The sequence below is a fragment of the Martes martes genome (assembly GCF_963455335.1).
Source record: "Martes martes genome assembly, chromosome: 16".
Lineage (NCBI taxonomy): Eukaryota > Metazoa > Chordata > Mammalia > Carnivora > Mustelidae > Martes > Martes martes.
In genome coordinates, this window is record NC_137904.1 from 3,704,217 (window position 1) to 3,723,647 (window position 19,431).

The window sequence follows — 19,431 nt, forward strand, 5'->3', positions numbered from 1 at the left end:
TCATTATCGCATAACGGAAAATCTCCTCAGACACGTGGCTCGTAAAACAAGTATTTTTTAAAGTAGCGACAAAGGACATTTCCTATCAAATTTCTTTACACCGCACTCAGCTCACTGCAATCTAACTCTGCCACAAAGCGCCCTCAACTGCGTTGAACTGTAATATTCAGCAGGTGCGGAGCTACTTTACGTGTCTTGCAGTCTTCAACTCGCTTCACAAATATCTGAGCCTCTCATATGCACGCTACACGGCAAACGTGCTCACCGCCAGACGTGTTCTTACCGTTTTGTTCATCCAGTTCATTCCCAATTTCCTTCCCCATCTGTTTCTGCCGACTGATGATAGAGGACAGGGCATCCAGGCCTGTATCCTGTTCTGAAAGAAGAAGAAGAGGCCACTAAAAACCAAAGGAAAACAATTTCGAGTCCAACCAGGCATGTAACGCAATTCAATATACTATAAAAGTAACACTTAGGTCTGGAAAAGAGAAAAAAACAGTTAATATTAAGAGAAAATAAAGAAAAAAATAGTAAATACCGACCTCATACCTTCAATGAAAACAGTTGTCAGATAAATTAAAATCTTAAATATTACAACGGAAATCACGTAAGATTTGACTACATAATGTTTAAACTTGAACACATAAAGAGCAAACACAGATCAGTAAGAAAAATGGTCCAATTTTCTAAATGGGCAAAGGAGAGACATGAAATTCACAAAGGAATACCAAAGGAAAAATAAATAAAAGCTTTGACAGCACTGATTTTTTTTTTACGATATCAATAAAAACAATGATGAGAGTTTTTTTGGATTATCATATTTAGAAGGACTGAAAAGCATGCCAGGCCCAGGGTTAACTAATGGGTGAAGGAGGAGCTCCAAAGCATTGTCATGGGAAGACAGGACACATACCTTTCTACAAGGCAAATCATGCCTACGTTTTCATCTCTCAACTGCATGTGTACGAATGTAAGAAAACATTCACATGGTACGCAACGAGGTATTTATGAGGATATCCCCCGAAATGTTTCCTGGGCTGTTTATCAGTTTACTGCCTTTCAGTCCCAAAGTCACCCTTTTTGGCTGTTCAGTGAAAACGCATCAGCATCCTTTAATTACTTCTTCCTTTGCCTGCTCTGTCAAGGGGCAGGACTGCAGAGACTTGGCAGAAGGACGGTGCTTGGCTTCTGGGCTCCCTCCGGCTCCCTCGACAAGCTCCTGCAATGCTTACAGCTACTCCCTCCCCCCGGCGTGGCAGCTGGGACTTGGGCTCCCCGACTGCGGAGTGTCCCAGGGCCCTGGTTGACCAGCACTCCCTCCCCAGCAGCAGAGAATCCTGCCCTGTTGCTCTCCTCCCCTGCTATGGTTAATAAAGATGTTACATTTTCCCTGTTCAAATATTTTTCCTGATTGGACCCACATATGTGTACAGTAGTGAAAAACTGGAAACTATCTAATGCCCAAACACAGGGCTTTGTTTAAAAATATGTAGTATATTCATAAGTAAAACACTAGATAGCTTTTAAAAATGGTATCGTATATGAACATTTGGATGTTAAAAGAAGTTCATTATACATAGGTAGTTAAAAAGCAGGATACAAAAACATGTATAGTAAAATCACATTTTTGCTTCAAAAAATGAAGATATGTGACTTTGCTCGATTTTGAAGATTTCAAGGTAAAAGAATTCAAGTTATTCGAGATCCTTTCTTTAAAAATGTGATGCTGTCCTCTTTGTTTCTGTTCTTGTGTTTCACGGGACAGTCTCTGTGAGCTCTTTGAACTTTTCTCTTCACTTTCCAGGGCACCGGGAAGAAAGTTCTGGGCCTGAGTCTAAGGATAAGGGATCTTCTACCCCAGCCATATGCTAGATGAGGGCAACAAGCCATTCGCAGCTTCACTTGCTGATGGGGACTTTTAAACGGCTGTGTCTCAGAAAAGCAGATCTACAAGAACAGAAATCACGAAGGTCTTTTCTTACCCAAGATCACATTAACATTTACTTATTTTTTTTCCTCGTCTTTTTATGGAATTAAGCCATTACACTTAACTTGTTAATTCATCTGGAATTTATTTAAACTAATGGTGTGAGGTAAGGACCCCTCAGTAACATGTCTTTGACACTATGTACATTTTTAACTATACAAATGACCTGCCATCTCCAGGGATTGTTCCAAGGGGCCATTTTATAGCAAAATCACTTTATAATGAGGACCTTTTGGGCCTGAGCAACAACCTTTTGGATAGCCTCCAAGAAAAATCTGTCGTCAACCTAGTGCTGCTATAGGACGACTGACCTTGCAGTACAGTTCCAAATGCATCCCAAGAACAGTCTATATGAAGGATCAAGGGTCAAAGGTCAACGTGGATTTAAAGGTAAAACAATTTAACTAGAATTAGGAAAAGAATCAGGAAAAGCCCTGAAGTTGCTTTATCTGGCAGAGACCTAGATTATGAATGGAAATACCAATACTCCTGCACTCTTTGCTTTCAGTCTTGGCTCACCGCCTGACTTGACTACCAAAAGGTCATCTTGCTGATGCAAAGTAGAACGAGGGTCGAAAACTCTGGGCCACTTATTTCTGTAAGAACCTGGTAGCTCCTCACTAGGATAAAGTTTCCATTCCATAATGCAAAGACACAGAGGGCCCAGGTAATGGAGATGCTGTGTATGTAGTAATGAGCACACTGATGACCTGAGCTTCTCCAGGATTATGGTGGCATTTCCAAGGGGATGCAGTGCAGTCACCCGAGTGACAATGAGCAACAGCAAATGCTACTCACAGAGATAGAAGCAATCAAGACCCACGCAATTATGTGGAGCTGTGCGAAAATACGCTAATGGCATGCTCGTAGCTCGTTGCCCCTAATCTGCCCTCCGTCACATAACCCCCGTCACTATGATATCATAACCATCTGCCACACACCACACTCTATCAACCGTCTGTCAGTATTACCACGGTGTTAGTTTAAGGACGGATGAGCACCGTGCTACCCAGAGTAACGGTCCCCGGAAGATGTCCACATCCCAACCCCTGGAACCTGAGATTAGGAGACCTTCCCTCGCAAAAGTAACCGTGCGGATGTGATTCCAGCTACGGAATCTGAGCTGGGAGAGGGTTCTGGATGATCCAGCTGGGCCCAGTATAACCGTGAGTCCTTCAAAACAGAGAATCTGTCCCAGCTGTGGTGAAAGGGAGACTTGAGGAAGGTCAGGGAGATGCAAGTTGTTGGCTTTGAACACTGAAGAAGGGGACTGGGAGCCAAGGGATGTGGGCGGGGGGGCGGGCTCGAGGAGCCAGAAAAGGTGAGGGAACGAATTCTTCCCTGGAGCCTCCAGAAAGGAACCAGCCCTGCCAGCACCTTGATCTTGGCCCAGGAAGAGCTGTATTGAACTTGTGACCTGTAGAACAGGAAGATAATAAACTTGTGTAGTAAGTCCCTAGGTTTGTGCAAATTTATTGCAGCAGCAACGGAAAACTAATACAGTCATTGTTTCTGAAAATCCCTTCGGAATAATTAGGTGTTTGGATCCTTCCTATCTTTAGACGTTCGGAAAAACCATCCCTTCACTGAACATCATGTAATTGTGGGAGGGCTATCTGGTGGCTCTAGATCAGAGAGGGACAGTCATCACAACGTGTTCTTGCCAAAAATAACAAACTTGATTCTGATCAAGCCACCAAATCTAACTACCAATTTACAGAAAATATGTGGGGCAGAGGAATATGTTAAACAATATATGGGATTACAAATAGCAAGTCTAGATAGTGGGAAAGTACAGGGCGAATGACCTTGCTTCTTCAACAGAGAAACTGCAAAGGGAAAAAGAGAGGGTTGGCAAAAGCACCTATCTATTAAAGAAACTTAAGGGACATATCAATCAGTTGCAATGTATAGACCACATACAGATCCTGAATCGAATGACCTAGAAAAAAAATCCATGGTGGGAAATCTGGGAGATATGAACACTGGGTATTTGATTATCTTAAGGAATTCCCGTTAAATTACTAAGGGTGATAATGGCATTGTGGTTATATTTTTAAAAAATTCTTTACCTTTTATAAATATGCTTTAGAGATATTTCCCAAATATCCACCGCTAAAAGGACATGTTGTCTAGGATTTGCTTCAAAAATAATCCGGGGGGGGGGCGGCGCACCTGGGTGGCTCAGTGGGTTAAGGTCTCTGCCTTCGGCTCAGGTCATGGTCCCAGGGTCCTGGGATCAAGACCCACATCGGGTTCTCTGCTCGGCGGGGAGCCTGCTTCCTCCTCTCTCTCTGCCTGCCTTTCTGCCTACTTGTGATCTCTGTCTGTCAAATAAATAAATAGAATCTTAAAAAAAAAATCTTAAAAAAGAAAAAATAATCCAGGGGATGGGCAGGGTGGGGAGGTGGACAGACGAAGAGATGAAACGAGACTGGTTAGGAGTTGGTAATGGTTGAAGCAATTGATGGGCAAAATGGGACTGTCACCTTATTTTACCTACGTCCCTATTTTTGAAACTGGCCATGGCAAAAGGTTACCAACATTTTAACAGGCAGAGAAAACTGAGGGACATTCCTAAGAGCTGCCACCCCTGACCAAGCACATGACCAGGGCCCCAATGGCTGGAGTTGTGTCTTCCTTTTCTGTATTTTCGCCCCAGTTCTGAGCCCAAGCAGTGGCACTGAGCATACTTAATTAATATGCTTCCATCAAGGAATGACCACAGAGGGCCCACTAGGCTTGCACAAGAATGCACTTTAGTCCCTACTGGACACAGGGGAGGGCTTGCGGGCAATACTAGACAGTCCTCTGAGTTTAGGTCATAGGAAAAGTAGTTGATGCTGTGTCAGTCCAGGGCCCAGACAGAAGCAATGGGAATTCTCACATTTAGCACAAGGAGGAGCTCTCCTTGGATAAGGGGAAGTAAGGGACAGAGGAGGAAGGCTGGACATGCTGGATAAAGTTAATTACTCCACTGGGAAAACTCCCAGATGTTTCTATTTTTGTTTGCGTTTTAAGATTTGGGGAGAGGAATCCTGGCATAGGTAACAGCCACGAGAAAGAGTATCTTCCAAGAAGGTCATCTGTGAAGTTACGGTTGCCGGGGTTCGAAGGTGAGCTGCCCAGCTTTGCCGGGTCTGGCCAGCCACCTTCCCCACCGCTATTCTACACGCCGACCCAGAGGGACCTGAGAACACAGAAGTCCAGAACGAGTGCCCAACTTTCTGCTGGAATCTAGGAAGAACATCGATGGAATCATGGTACGAAGAGACGGCATTAAAACCCTATGTACAGAGCCCCTGAGTAAAGGTGAAAGGGCACGTCCTCTCCTCCACGGTCAGCCATCCGACTCAGAGGCAAAGGTCTGTCCTACCCAAAGAGTTACCCTTCTCTCTTGTGTCTCAGGGATTTTCGAGGTGATCCGGTTAATGCCGGCCCCTCACCCGTCTTCTGCCTCATGTCCATCGCTGCCTCAAATTACAGCTTCCGGAGCACGGAAGCCAAAGACTGGCCAACTGGTTGTCATGAGGCTTCATTTCGAAGTTAGAAAAGGAAAGCATTCATTGCCTTGAGTCGAAGTTCTACCAATGAACTGTTATTTTAGGATGATTGTCAAAGTGTTTTCTAAGGGTCAACAGAAGTACAGAAAAGCTAACGGATTCCATGGGCGAAAGGAAGTTAGACACGACCCTTCGGGGCCCTTGTTTCTTCTAGTGCAGGACCAGGCAATGCAGGAAAACCATGGCAACCTGAGCCCATCCCCAAGCTTCTTTAGGCAGAGAAAAGGCTGATAAGGGTTTAACGTCAGGATTGCTTCCATTTTTTGCGTGCGTATCCTTGAAAAACAGCTCGCTGGGAAAGTGAAGAGGAATACAGTGCTTTAGGGGAGAAGAAGAAAATGTCTTGAATGCAGCCAGTTACTGTGCCCCACTCCTTCGTGTGTCCATCCTGTCCCCACCCTCCACGCACCCCCAGAGGTGGTGGGGCACACAATAAGGACGCTCTCTGCTTTGGAGACTCGACACGAAACCCAGCAGGCGGCACCCTCTCGCACCTGACCTACAGCAGCCTCCGCACCCAGCGCCCTCTCAGTGACGGGAATACCCCTCCTAACGGAAAGCAGCTTTTCTGCGCCACAAAAAAAAGCAACAGTGCCAGAAAATTCATTACTATTAGCAAGCAAGACACTCCTTTCAGGAACCATGAACCCAGAAGATGAGTCACTGTAGGTGAATGGCTGTGCACAGCGCCCTGTGTGGTTTATTTTGCTTCAGACATGATAACAGGAGAAGTACGCAGTATTAAAGAGATAAGGGAGGCACAGAGGTCCATTTACTAGATAATTCCACTGCGGACGGGGAGTTCAACACAGAATTAGACTTCTGCTTCTGGCCAAGAGGGACTGACAGGGACCTGATTTACTTCTGGCCTGAAACAACTGAAAAAGAAACAACTGGAAAAACAAAAAACAAACACAAAACCACAGGCAAAATACATAAAACTACAGTTTTAAGAGAGATGAGGGTATCAGGAAATGCAGGCCAGTGCTCCCCAAGGGATGGGAAACAACTGAGATGAGCTCTAGGGCTGCCCCACATATTGCCTGGCATGGGGGGAGCCCAGCACTGAGAAGCATCCAAATAGGTCAAGGAGGGGAGAGTACACAGGGCACAGCACAGAGGGGAGAGGGCTGCGCAAAGAGGTTTGCACGGGGCCTACCTTGAGGTCTCAGTTGGGTGACTGTTAGCCAGGATCCGTGCATAAGGGGAAGAACCACCTGAAAGTCAGAGGCAATGACCCTCTGAGCTCAGACTGGGTTGGACATAGCTCCCACTCCCACCAACCAGGTCACCTCATGATTTACGGGGCATAAGAGTGCTCAGAATGCCTTTAGCTCTCTAGCAGGTTAGACTACTCGACACCGGAGCAGCAAACATCTTCTATGAAGGGCAGACAGCAACATTTGAGGCTCTGTGGTTCCTAGAGTCCCCAGTACAGCTACTCAACTCTGCCGCCGAAGCAGGGAAGCACCCAAAGGTAATACATAAGTAAGTGAGCAGGGCTGTGCTCCCACAAAAGTTCATTTGAATTGTATACAATTTCTACAAGTCATGAAATCATCTTCTATTTTTCAGCCACTTAAAAATGGAAGAAATGTTATTAAGCCTGCAGCCCATTACAAAAACAGGTGGTGGATGAGATGTGGCCCACACATCATGGTTTGTTGACTTCCCTAAAATAAACACCGTTCCGGTCCACCTGACAAAATAATACTCAAATAATTGCAGTGCCCCTCCCCCCAAATCTCAAGAAAACTTCTGGAAGTACAAAAATATCTAGTACCAAACAAAAGAAAAATTCACACCTGACTTCCAAATGAATGTTCCCTGGCTAAGATTAGAAACAAAGCAAGGATGCCTGCTCTCACAATTTTTAGTTGACTTTGTATTGGAGATTATAGCAAGTGCAATAAGGCAAGAAAAAGAAATAAAAGGCATCCAGATTGAAATTCATAAGTAAAACCACAATAATTAAAAGAATGTCAGAATGGATCAAAAAAACAAGAGTTAACTACATGTTGTCTACAAGAGCCCCACTTTAAATATAAAGGCACATATAGATTAAAAGTAAATGAATGGAGAAAGACAAATTGTACTAACACTCATCAAAAGAAAACAGGAATAGCTATACTAATTTCAGAGAGAGCAGACCTCAAAGCAAATAGTTATCAGGGACAAAAGAGAATCATCACCCAAAGAGAAGGGGGCTGATTCCTAGAAGACACAACCATCTTTAATGTGTACATTCCTAAACAACAGAGTATCAAACTACAGAGTATCAAACATGGGGCAAAAACTGATAGAACTGCAAGGAGAAATAGATAAATCCATTATTAGAGTTGAGATATAACATCACTCTATCAGAAATAGACCCAGTAGGCAGAAAAATCAGTAAGTTGAACTCACCACCATCAATCAACCGGATATAAGGCACATCTATAAACTATTTCATCCAACAAAAGCAGAATACATGTACTTCTCAAGCTTACATGGAACATTCACCCAAGATAATCCACATTCTGGACCACAAAACATACATTAACAAATTTTTTAAAAATAGAAATCGTACAACGTCTGCTCTCAAACTACAGTGGAATGAAATTAGAAATCAGTAACAGAAAGATAACTAGAAAACACCCCAATACGTGGAGATTAAACAACACACTTCTAAATAACACATGATCAAAAAGAAATCTCAAGGGAACTTCCCAAGTACTTTGAGGTAAATGAAAATGAAAACAAAACTAAATTTACCGGATATGGCAAAAGCAGTATGCAGAGGGAAAGTTATAGCACTGAATATTTATGTTAGGAAAAACAGAGAGATCTAAGATTAAGAGTCTTCCCATACTTCAGAAAACTAGAAAAAGAGCAAATTAGGGGTGCCTGCATGGCTCAGTCTGTTGAATGTCTGCCTTCAGTTCAGGTCATGATCCCAGGGTCCTGAGATCCGGCCCCGCGTCAGGCTCCCTGCTCACCGGGAGCCAGCTTCTCCTCCTCCCCATTTGTGCTCTCTCTCTCTCTCTCTTTTTTTTAAGATTTTATTTATTAAAAAAAAAAAAAAAAAAAAAAAGATTTTATTTATTTATTTGACAGAGAAAGACACAGCGAGAGAGGGAACCAAGCAAGGGGAGTGGGAGAGGGAGAAGCATGCTTCCTGCTGACCAGGGAGCCCGACGTGGGGCTCGATCCCAGGACCACAAGATCATGACCTGAGCAGAAGGCAGACACTTAACGACTAAGCCACCCAGGCGCCCCTCTCTCTCTTTAAATAAATAAAATCTTTTTTAAAAAAAGAGCAAATTAGGGGCACCTGGGTGGTAAGCGACTGCCTTTGGCTCAAGTCATAATCCTGGAGTCCTGGGATTGAGTCCCGCATCAGGCTCCCTGCTCAGCAGGGAGTCTGCTTCTCTCTCTGACCCTCCCCCTTCTCATGCTCTCTCTCTCATTCTTTCTCTCTCTCAAATAAATAAATAAAATCTTAAAAAAAAAGAGCAAATTAAATCCAAAATAAGCAGAAGAAATAATAAATCAATGAAATTTAAATAAGAAATCAACAGAGTAAAATCAATGAAACCAGAAAGATCAATAAAATCAGTAAGCTTCTAACAAAGCTAACTAAAAAAAAAAAGAGAGAGAACACAAATTACTAATCAGACATTTAAAACATGGACATCACTACAGCTCTAGTGGATATCGAAAAGATATATAAAGAAATATATATAAAATATATAAATATATATAATATATAACAAATATATATTATATATATAAAATAAATATATAAAATATATATATATATATAATATAAAGATATATAAAGAAATATTATGGACAACTTTATGCCCACAAATTTGATTACCTAGATGAAAAGGCCCAATTCCTAGAAAGACACAAGCTGCCAACATTCACACAGAAGAAACTGACAATCTGAATAGGCCTGTATCTATTAAAGAAACTGAATTAACAATAACCTCCCAAAACAGAAAACACCAGGCCCAAATGGGTTCATTGGTGAATTCTACCAAGCATCAAAGGTAGAAATTTTGGCAATTCTCTACAATCTCTTCCAGAGCACAGAAGCAAAAAGGATACTTCCTAAGTTATTTTCTGAGGCCACCATTGTTCTAATACCAAAACTAGACAAAGACATTAAAAAAAAGAAAAACACAGACCAGTATCACTCATGTTAATAGATACAAAAACCCTCAAAAAAAAATTAGCAAATCAAATTCAATGATGTATAATACACCACAGTCAGTGAGATTTATCCTAGGTATGCATGCCTGGTTCAACATTCAAAAGCCAATTAATGTAATCCATCATATCCACAGGCTAAAAAAGAAAATCCATATGATCATATTACTATGTGCAGAAAAAGCACTTGACAAAATCCAACATTCATTCATGATTAAAAACTCTCAGTAAACCAGGAATAGAGGAGAATTTCCTCAACTTAATAAAGAATACCTATGAAATTCCCAGAACTAACATCACACTTGATGGTGTGAAACTTGACACTTTCCCACTACGATCAGGTACAAGGAAAGGATGTCCTCTCCCAACACTCCTTTTCAACATTATATGGAAGTTCTGGCTATTGCAACCAGATGAGACAAGACAAGACGAAAAAAATATGCACAAATTGGGAGGAAAGAAATAAAACTTTGTTTAGAGATAACATGATCACGTAACGGAGAAGATCCAAAAGAACGAAAAAAATCTCCTCCAACTAAAAAGCGATTATAGCAAGGTTGAAGGATACAAAGTTAATATACAAAAGTCATTCACTTCATTATAAACCAGCAACGAATGGGTGGTATTTAAAATTAAAAACACAATACCACTTATATCAGCATCCCTCAAAATGAAGTACTTCAGTCTAACAAAATTAAGTATAAGATCTCTATGAGAAAAACTATAAACTGATGAATGGAATCAAAGAAGAACTAAGGGGCGCCTGGGTGGCTCAGTGGGTTAAAGCCTCTGCCTTCGCCTCAGGTCATGATCTCAGGGTCCTGGGATCGAGCCCCGCATCGGGCTCTCTGCCCGGTTGTCTCCAGACAACCCTCTCAGACACTCCCTCTCCCATTCCCCTTGCTTGTGTTACCTCTCTCGCTGTCTCTCTCTCTCTCTCTCTCTCTGTCAAATAAATAAATAAAATCTTAAAACAACAACAACAAAAAGAGTTATCCTAAGGCTGTATGATTTAAGACACTGTGCTACAGATGAAAGAACAGATCAACGGAACAGAACAGACTGCAGAAATGGACCCGCAGAAATATCGTAACGATCTCCGACAAAGCAGCAAAGGAAAAGCAGTGGAGAAAGACAGTCTTTTCAACAAATCGTGTGGGAACAAATAGACACTCACATGCAAAAGAACCTTCCAGTACATTTTGCTGTGTACCGAAACTGCTCTAAAAACAAAGAAAAAAGAGAGTCCTACAGACATTATGAAGAACAAATTACTGAGTTTAGCAAGGCTGCATGATCCAAGATCAATATACACAAATCAGCTGTACTTTTATACACTAGCAACAATCAGAAGTAAAAAATTTTAAAATACCCTTAAGAAGAGAATAAAAAACATGAAATACTTAGTGATAAATCTGACAGAAAACATACAGGACACGCATAGTGTCATACGTATGTCAAAACTTCTTGAATCGTACATTTTTAAGTTTGTGCTGTTTATGACATGTCAAGTATATCTCAGTAAAACTGTTCTGAAGCGGAATTAGAAAGAATGACACGCCTGTAATATACAAACACCATGTACAAAAACAGGCACGTGAAAAATGTCTATGACACACATTAAACAAAAATGTCAAAGCTATGGCATTACCCTACATCATGATCTCACTGACATAAAAATATGCGTGCTTCTATGTGTACGTGTGTGTAGAAAAAAAGCCCGAGGACAGATATATTGATCTGTTTACAGTCTGAGATTAGAGGACCAATAAGGGGAGCTTTCCACATTACATATCCCTGTATTGTTTGAACTTTCCGTAACAATCATGCATTACTTCTGAAATTTAAAAACCAGAAGAAACCAATTAGGCTTAAAAGCCACTGGACGAGATGAACTTAAAGGTAAAAGCCAAATGGACTTCTTTTGTAGCAGAAAAAGAGGGGAGTGCTGTGTTTGGAGAATGAGTCCCATCGTGGAGTCAAGGGAGGGAGGCACATATGTCAGATTCGCCTGGGTCTGTGAAACTCAGAACTCTGGGAAGCGCTCTCCCTCCCAGTGGAAATCATTACTTCCATGGGTTCCCCTGATGGAAGACACCATCTGTCTATGCCTCAGGATATCACCAAGAGCTTTCGAGGACCAAAAGCTTTCCCCGTGATCTTCAATGATGGTAAGGAACATTCGAGAAGGTAGTAAAATTCTGACAAGGTTTCTGGGCCCGCCCTCTTGCGGTGTTGAATACCTTGGATAATTTTCTGCTGCTGTTGCCGGAGTTCATCAAAACCCAAACCTCTGGTCTCCTCTGGCTCCTCAAAGAGCCAAGGGTTGGGGACTCCTCGCTTAGCCCCTCCAGTCATCAGGCTGGACCTGGAACAAGATGAAATGCGTTACATAAGTCAAAAAATATAGCTCTGCTGCAAATTACTCCCGCAAGCGCAGAGGTGGCCAGCCTCACATGCTTTGAAAATTCAATTCAACCACAATTTATTGCGTCCTTAGTTTATGCCAGCAACTGTGTTCAGTGCTGGAAGAAGTAGGAGGATGAATGAGGCACAGGCCTGGTCCCCAGGGAATTACAGCCTGTTAAGGAGACTACAGCAGCATATAATAGCCTTACTAATCTTCCAAGATACATTTGAGTCAATAATCATAAATGACGGTCTTAAATTTCATAAACATGAGGCCAAACAGAAGTGGCCTCTTCATTATCTGTCTCACAGGCTATGTGACACCAAAGGCACAAACACTATTTCTCAACAAGATACAACGTTGCAACCACAGATTGCTGCATTTAAAAATGACCACGGCATTTCTTATTAAAGAGGGTTGGGTTGCGTAAGAAAGAAACAGATACAGGGTTTCAAACCCGATCTCACAGACACAATGTAGCGCTCATGCCATAATAAACAAATTCTGAATTATCAGTCTTAATCTTTACTCGCCCTCATAGCCCACACACCCCTTCTGCACCAGAGTGGTGTCCTTGCTGTCCCAGGAAGAGAAAACACACATTTTGGGCCTCGGTTTATAGGATTTTTATCTCCGGTATCTCCCTTCCTGTCCCCACCTGCCCATATTCTGTCCAAGCTTCAACGACCACCATGTTCATGAAACCGTCTCTGGCCATTTCAAGCCACAAATGAGCAGTCATTCCTTTGGGAGTCTGGTTCATAGGAGTCATAGAAAATGATGGTGACATAATCATAGTCGTGGTCACAACAGGGGTGACACGTAGCAAGCACATGCAGCGAGCACAGCTCCAGACGGTGTGCATGCATTCACTCATCTCTCCCCCACTTGTGACTCCTCTAGCACTTTGCACAGTTCTTGTGTTGCCTGGAAATAAGTGCTACCCCATCGCTGAACCTTTTATGTAGGTGAGCCTCACGTCTACTAGCTGGACGGCGGGAACCGGAAGTCACCCTTGGCGGGACTCGGCCCCCCCCCCCCGCCCCAACCCAGAGCGAGCAGCTGTGGACACAGGTTCAAATCCTGGCCCCACCCCCTACCAGCAAATCCCGACAGCCAATCCCACCTCTGAGGGTTGCCGGGGAGGAAATAAAATAATTCACTTACCCAACAAACATTTATTCGAGACTTAGTATGTGGTAGGCATTCTCCTTCAAGGGAATGAGAACAAAACTGAATATAGGAGAAACAGGCCAAAATCTCTGCGCGGACAACGTATGCTTTTCTGTTACGGGAGCTCCTTCCTTTCTGGTGGTGGCGGGTGGGAGAGAGCTCAGGTGGGAAATATGTGGAAAGCATTCAGTGCGGTTTTTGGAAGATAAGTTATTCAACCAATGGTAACTAGTCTCGTTCTCTTGCTGAACGCACTGCACGCCCAGGGCAAATACCACGCATACGGGACACTGTGCACACTAAGCACGAAGGGCTGTACCAACTTCATTTTCAGTCGAGCACTCTGGAACCTACAGAAGATGCTACGTATCGAGAAACAAACCCAGGCAAGAAGAAAACTTTGAACTTCCTTGGACTCAGATTTTAAACACAGGGCTGCCCTCTACTCAAGGGCACAGATGTGCCAAAGAGAAGCACAGCTTGTTTCTACCTTGTCAAAATGGCAAGTGCACTGCCGTAAGGCCTTCCTTACCCGGGGGCCCCAGGGATCTAAGACTTCAAGATGCCGGATCTGTCCCTAGAATAATCTGATTCAGGCTCATCTAACGCTGAAGATGGGGAAGAAAGCACAGGAGAAGGGGAAGGAAGAGGGAGTTTACAAAGCGTTCTTCGACTCTACTAACTCCTTGCAAACACCACTCTGGCTCAAAATAGGACTCCTACCCTTGACCTTAGCCGAAAGGCCAGGAAGCGATCAAAATAGGACTCCTATGGGAGGCTGTGTATGGAAGCAAGTGCTAAGACCAATGCAGTGGGTCAGAGGTCCAGACAGTGACCTCAGCAGCGTGCCGACTGTCACCAGCTACGAGCAGCCCCCCACTCAAATGAGTACATTGCACCTGCAAGGACAGTGGGCATCGTTCCTCCAAAGTCAACACTGGAATGTCCCGCGGGTGGCTCTTGCCACACTGAGAGCGCGTTTTTACAAACGATTAAAGGAGAAAACAGAACAGATGTAATCAAACGGATTGAACAATCTCAAAAACAACAAATGAGAACTACGGCCTTTACATATACATCTATATTTAGCGTGTATGAGAGAACACAGGACTGCGTGGGCACTGCTTAATATTAACATCAAACACACAGGAGCCAGCAGACACACGGGAAAGATTTCCCAGGGCTGAAGGCAGACCCACGAAGGCCCTAAGCACTTACAGAATGGCTCTGGTCTCACCCTCACGTAGTTCCATATAAAAGTGGTAGTAAGCGGCGTGTGATTGGCCAAAGTAGACCAACGCGAACATTCTTCCCTAACGCCTCTCTCCTTGGTCATCTGATTCCAAAGCACTGGAAGTTTGGAAAGTTTCCAAGTTTGGAAGTTCAAGGCTGGACTTTGTCTGTCTCTGCCCCTGGTGCTTATACTTTGTTGATGCCCCAGCTCCAGTGGGAAACTCGGCGATGGATCCGTCTTTACCTGTGGGCGCAGGTAAGATCACAGGCATCAACGTTTGCTGAAGACTTGATTTTCTTTTCATGAGGTTTTATGTTCAAGTTAATACTTGGAATGATGCCTGTTATTACTCATCATTCTCTGAGGCAAGAAGGAAAACATGAAAGACTTTAAGACACGATTCCTGCTTTCAAGGAGTTTACCATCGAACTGAAAACAGAAACTAACCACACACGATGTAACTGTTAACCGGAAGAGGATCACAGCTGGCCTCATATCCCTGGCCATTCCAACAACCTCTTCAGCTCTGTTCTTCTCACCCATAGAACAAGCACACGAAGTAGGTCAATGACATTCAACTTGCTTTCTGGCCCAACCCTGGAGGAAGAGGACACCTTCATTACTAGGGGAAGACTCACTTTGAGAAGAGGGAGGCAGGTGTTTTTTATAAACCTGCAGCAGATGACTTTCAGTCGGAAATCACTGAATTAGATGATCTTGAAGGCCTGTACTTAGATTCTCTCTCACAAAGTACGAAATTGCATAAATAAAAGTGGGGGGGGGGAGAACATTTTCCCCCATAAAAACCTATTCTCTCCCCCCATTTTCCCAATTTTAATTCAAGAGCACTACTGACCCACTGGCTCAGGATTGAAATCTTGGCATCAACTTTGACTCATAACCCAGAGCATCTACTGCATTAGCAAACCCGTCAGAATATCTAAAGTCTGACCATTTCTTCTCGTGCTACTGCTTCTACGCCATATCCCCTCCTGTCTCCTGCTTCTGCTCCCACTCTCCACATTCTAGTATCACCGTCGGCATAAAATGCAACACCTTTACTAGAACCTACAAGCCACACTAGCCTCCTTGCTTTTTCTAGAACACGGTGCACGCGTTCTTATCTCAGGTCCTTTGCACCTGCTGTGCTCCTGGGGTTAAGGCACTCTTCCCACAGATGGCCCTGTGGCCTTGCCTCTCCCTTGATTCTCCTCTGCTGAGATATCATCTCCTCAGGATATCCCCTGCCTACTCATCTCTGGGGCACCTCAGTCAGTTAAGTGTCTGACTCTTGGTTTAGGCTCAGGTCATGATCTCGGGGTCATGGGATCGAGTCCCGAGTCGGGCTCCGAGCTCAGCAGAGAGTCTGCTTGAGAGTCTCGCTCTCCCTCTGCCCCGTCCTCTCTCTCTCAAAGAAATAAATCTCTAAAAATAAAATAAAATAAAATAGTACCCTTCCCTGCACGTCCTAGGCCTGCCTCCTCCTTCTTTTGTATTATTTTTCTCTATAGCACTTCAACAACTAGCTGTTAGATAGGATGTAATTATTTATTTCCTGCCTCCCACACCAGACTAGAAGCTCCCCGGGGTAGGGACTGTCTTGTTCCTCATGATAACCTCCGTGCTCGGCATAACAGGCACTGAAGGAAAAAACAAAGTTGAGGAATTAACTTATCGAGCGAAAACCAGGCCTGAATGAATGAAACCAATCCGGGGAGTCAGGAAATGGTAGTGTCTCACCATCGTGCCGTGTTGTGTGTGATTTCAGAGGCATTTCACAGCGCCGATCTCATTCATATTGTACACAAGCCTGTGTGTAAGTCAGAGCATGTATTATGGACCAGAAAACCAAGGAAAAGAGACATCACGTGACTTTCTGGAGGTTGCGCACTTAGCGGCAGAGCTACAGGTGAGACCCACCTTTTTGCACCTTTTTTTTTTTTTTAAAGACTTTCTTTATTTATTTGAGACACAGAGAGAAAAAGAACACAAGCAGGGAGGAGGGTCAGAGGGAGAGGGAGAAGCAGTCTCCCCGCTGAGCGCAGGGAGCCTGACGCAGGGCTCCATCCCAGGACCTAAGATCATGACCTGAGCCAAAGACACACGCTTCACCAACTGGGCCACCCAGGTGCACCCCCATCTTCACGCTCGACCCAAGGCGCTGTCTCTCCACCATCGCAGGGGAGGCCTCGTGAAGGCAGGGAGACTCGACAGAGCCTTGCACAGTGGGTAAGGGTTAGCGGTATGGGGAGGGCGGGATGGAGGGCATTCCCAGAAAGGACACACACATGGATGAGGTCTCTGGGGCAGGCGCTGTGAGCCGTACAGGGGCCCGGGACCAGAGTGGAGGCGGCAGAAGGTGGAGCGCTGGGTCTAACAGCATTAGTCCCGGGGCGTGCCTGCATCTGCCCTCCTCATCCCCTCCATCCTCACTCCTGCAGAACCTTACCATGTTCGCACGCTCGTTGTTTCCCATCCTAGAAATCCTCCAGTTCACAGCCAAGTTTCCCTAAAGAAGGAACTACGCTCACCAGCCTGACTTCCGCTGCCATCTCAGGCTGCCCGGCCGCTCTACAAAACTCCTCTTCCTCCCCCATGGTCTCCTTACTGCTCGAATGTCCCCTGTTGCCGCTCCGCCCGCCCCTTGTCCAGTCCTCATATGTCATGGCCAACCGTAGCCCTTGACTGTAGCCCTTATCCATGACCCAGCCTCTCCTCCCTTGGCTTCCTCCAGGCTACTCTCCCCCACGGGCAGCCGCTTCTCTGTGATTTGCAAGGCCCTCTTCCTCCTCCTGCCCCTTAAACAGCCGTGTTCCTCGGCAGTTCCATTCGGATCGTCTCTTCCCCACATCTGCTCTCTCTCTGGGCAATGCTATCTGCTCCTGTGGCTACAGGCTGTCCAGGAGCCAGCAGGAGAGCCTGGGTGGCTCAGTCGGTGAAGCACCTGCCTTCAGCTCGGGTCATGATCCCACGGTCCTGGGATCGAGTCCCACCTCGGGCTCCTTGCTCAGCGGGGAGCCTGCTTCTCCCTCTGCCTGCAGCTCCCCCTGCTTGTGCTCTAATAAGTAAATAAAATCTTCTAAAAAAAACTCCAAGAGCTAACAGGTGCTCACGCACTTTTTCTGCCCTGGTACAAATGAAATAGGACACATTCTCTTGGGTCCTTATGGCTGTGGGATCTTAACTGGAGGCGGTGGGGGTGTGGGAAAGGGGCATGCTCTCCTCCCTAGCAGGGCAGGATCAGAATCTGAAACCCCACATATCAAAATCCAAGGGAGGCAGGTCCTCTCCCCCCTGCATCCTGATTGAAAATCACCATGCTCGAGACTTTCAGCTTGACCTCTACCTATGAAATTGTCCTGCATGCTCCCCTTGCACACCCCAAATCACACCCTTTCACCCCACTGCCTCTCTTCTCCTACATGCACGCACTCTTTAGCTGAGTGGCAACACTGGATTCCCAAGTCACCCAAACCTGTCTTCCTTGTCTGATTTTTTGCTCTCCCCGCCGCCCCCCATCTCATCCATTCCCAAGGCCTCCCTCAGGGCCGTGCTCAAGTCTCAGCCCTCCTTCCACCCCCCGCGGGTGCTGCCTTGCTTTAGACCCTCATCACCTCGGGTCCCTGCGCTCTGGGTCACCCGCACCCAAATCACCTTGTGCCCCGCAGCCAGAACTCTCCTTCTAAAACAGAGATCTGGCCGGGACCTTTCCCTGCCTTAAAACTTTCACAGCTCCCTAGAAGCAACAGACAACGTTTAAGCTCAACAACGTGGCTCCAAGGATCTCTGCCACTTCGTCTCCCGGCACCCCAGTCCCTACCCTACGCTTCCTTTGGCCCCACAAACCGCTCACGGCTTCTCAGACAAAGGCACAAACTTCCACGCTCTCATGTTTTTGTATGAGTCTGGAGGGTCCCCACCCCCCACCCTTTGTCCATCTGGCAAAATTCTATTCATCCCCTAAGGCTCAACTCAAATGTCACTTCTCCTGTTTGGTCCTTCCTGATCTCCATCCCCACCCCCCCCTCCCCTGAATCAATCACTCGCGGGCGCTCCCATGGCACTTTGTTCAAAACCTCCAACGTGGCATTTATCAAGCAGGATTGTAGTGAGTTATTTACTTATCTGTCTCCCTTCCTAAATTATGAGCTCTGCGAGGAAAGAGGCCACATGACAGTCATGTTTATATCCCTCGTAGCCAAAAAAAAAAAAAAAAAAAACCCCAACCCAAAACCCCCAAAAAACCAGTGCCTTGCAACATGCCAGAGAACAAGCATTCAGTACATGTTTATGCAACAGAACCAGGAAAACCACTGAGCTCTTTAGGCAAGAGGGAGACAAAACGAGAGCAGTATTTAACATTTTCATCTTGAGAGATTTAAAAAAAAAAAAAAAAAAGCAAACAAAACTTAATCAGTTGTTGGGTGCCTCCGAGTCCAGCAGCAGAAACTAATAATGTTGAAGCAGATGAAAAGGGTATCACCAGAAAGAGAATTCTTTTACTGAAACACCGTACAGCTCAACCCTGCTTTCAGAACGACACGGAGGGAGTGCTTCTCTTCTAGAAGGAAGTTAAGAAAGGGAAATGCTAAACGCTATGTTCCGGAAGCTAGGAGAGACTGGAAAGTTTTTTTTAATATACCAATTATTTTTGCTTCATATTCTTTCAGGATGGAACTTCTCTAACGAATACAACTTCTGAAATGAGCACATTAATAAATGGGTTGGATACCTGCCTTATAAAGGTTTTATACCAAAAGGTTTCACAGTTGCTTCTAAAGATATAAAAATAATTTCATTTTCATCCCCCAGAGCAAATGATGTGCATGAAATTATGACACTACCTGGGCGTGGGGGCCGGGGCAGG

At 44.8% G+C, this 19,431-nt stretch overlaps 1 protein-coding gene across 9 annotated transcripts in view; it reads right to left on the reverse strand.

The window, feature by feature from the left end:
* STX8 (syntaxin 8) overlaps positions 1–19,431 on the reverse strand; it is a 244,322-nt gene that overhangs the window by 186,804 nt on the left and 38,087 nt on the right. For 8 of the 9 annotated variants that reach the window (XM_080826392.1, XM_080826394.1, XM_080826396.1 and 5 more), the window contains 2 exons: positions 11,991–12,115; positions 284–376 (listed from right to left, as the gene is read on the reverse strand). In XM_080826392.1, the coding sequence (XP_080682518.1) occupies positions 284–376; positions 11,991–12,115 (218 nt within the window). Of the gene's footprint in view, positions 1–283; positions 377–11,990; positions 12,116–14,548; positions 14,808–19,431 lie in introns of all 9 variants that reach the window. The other variant, XM_080826393.1, reaches the window with a different exon arrangement.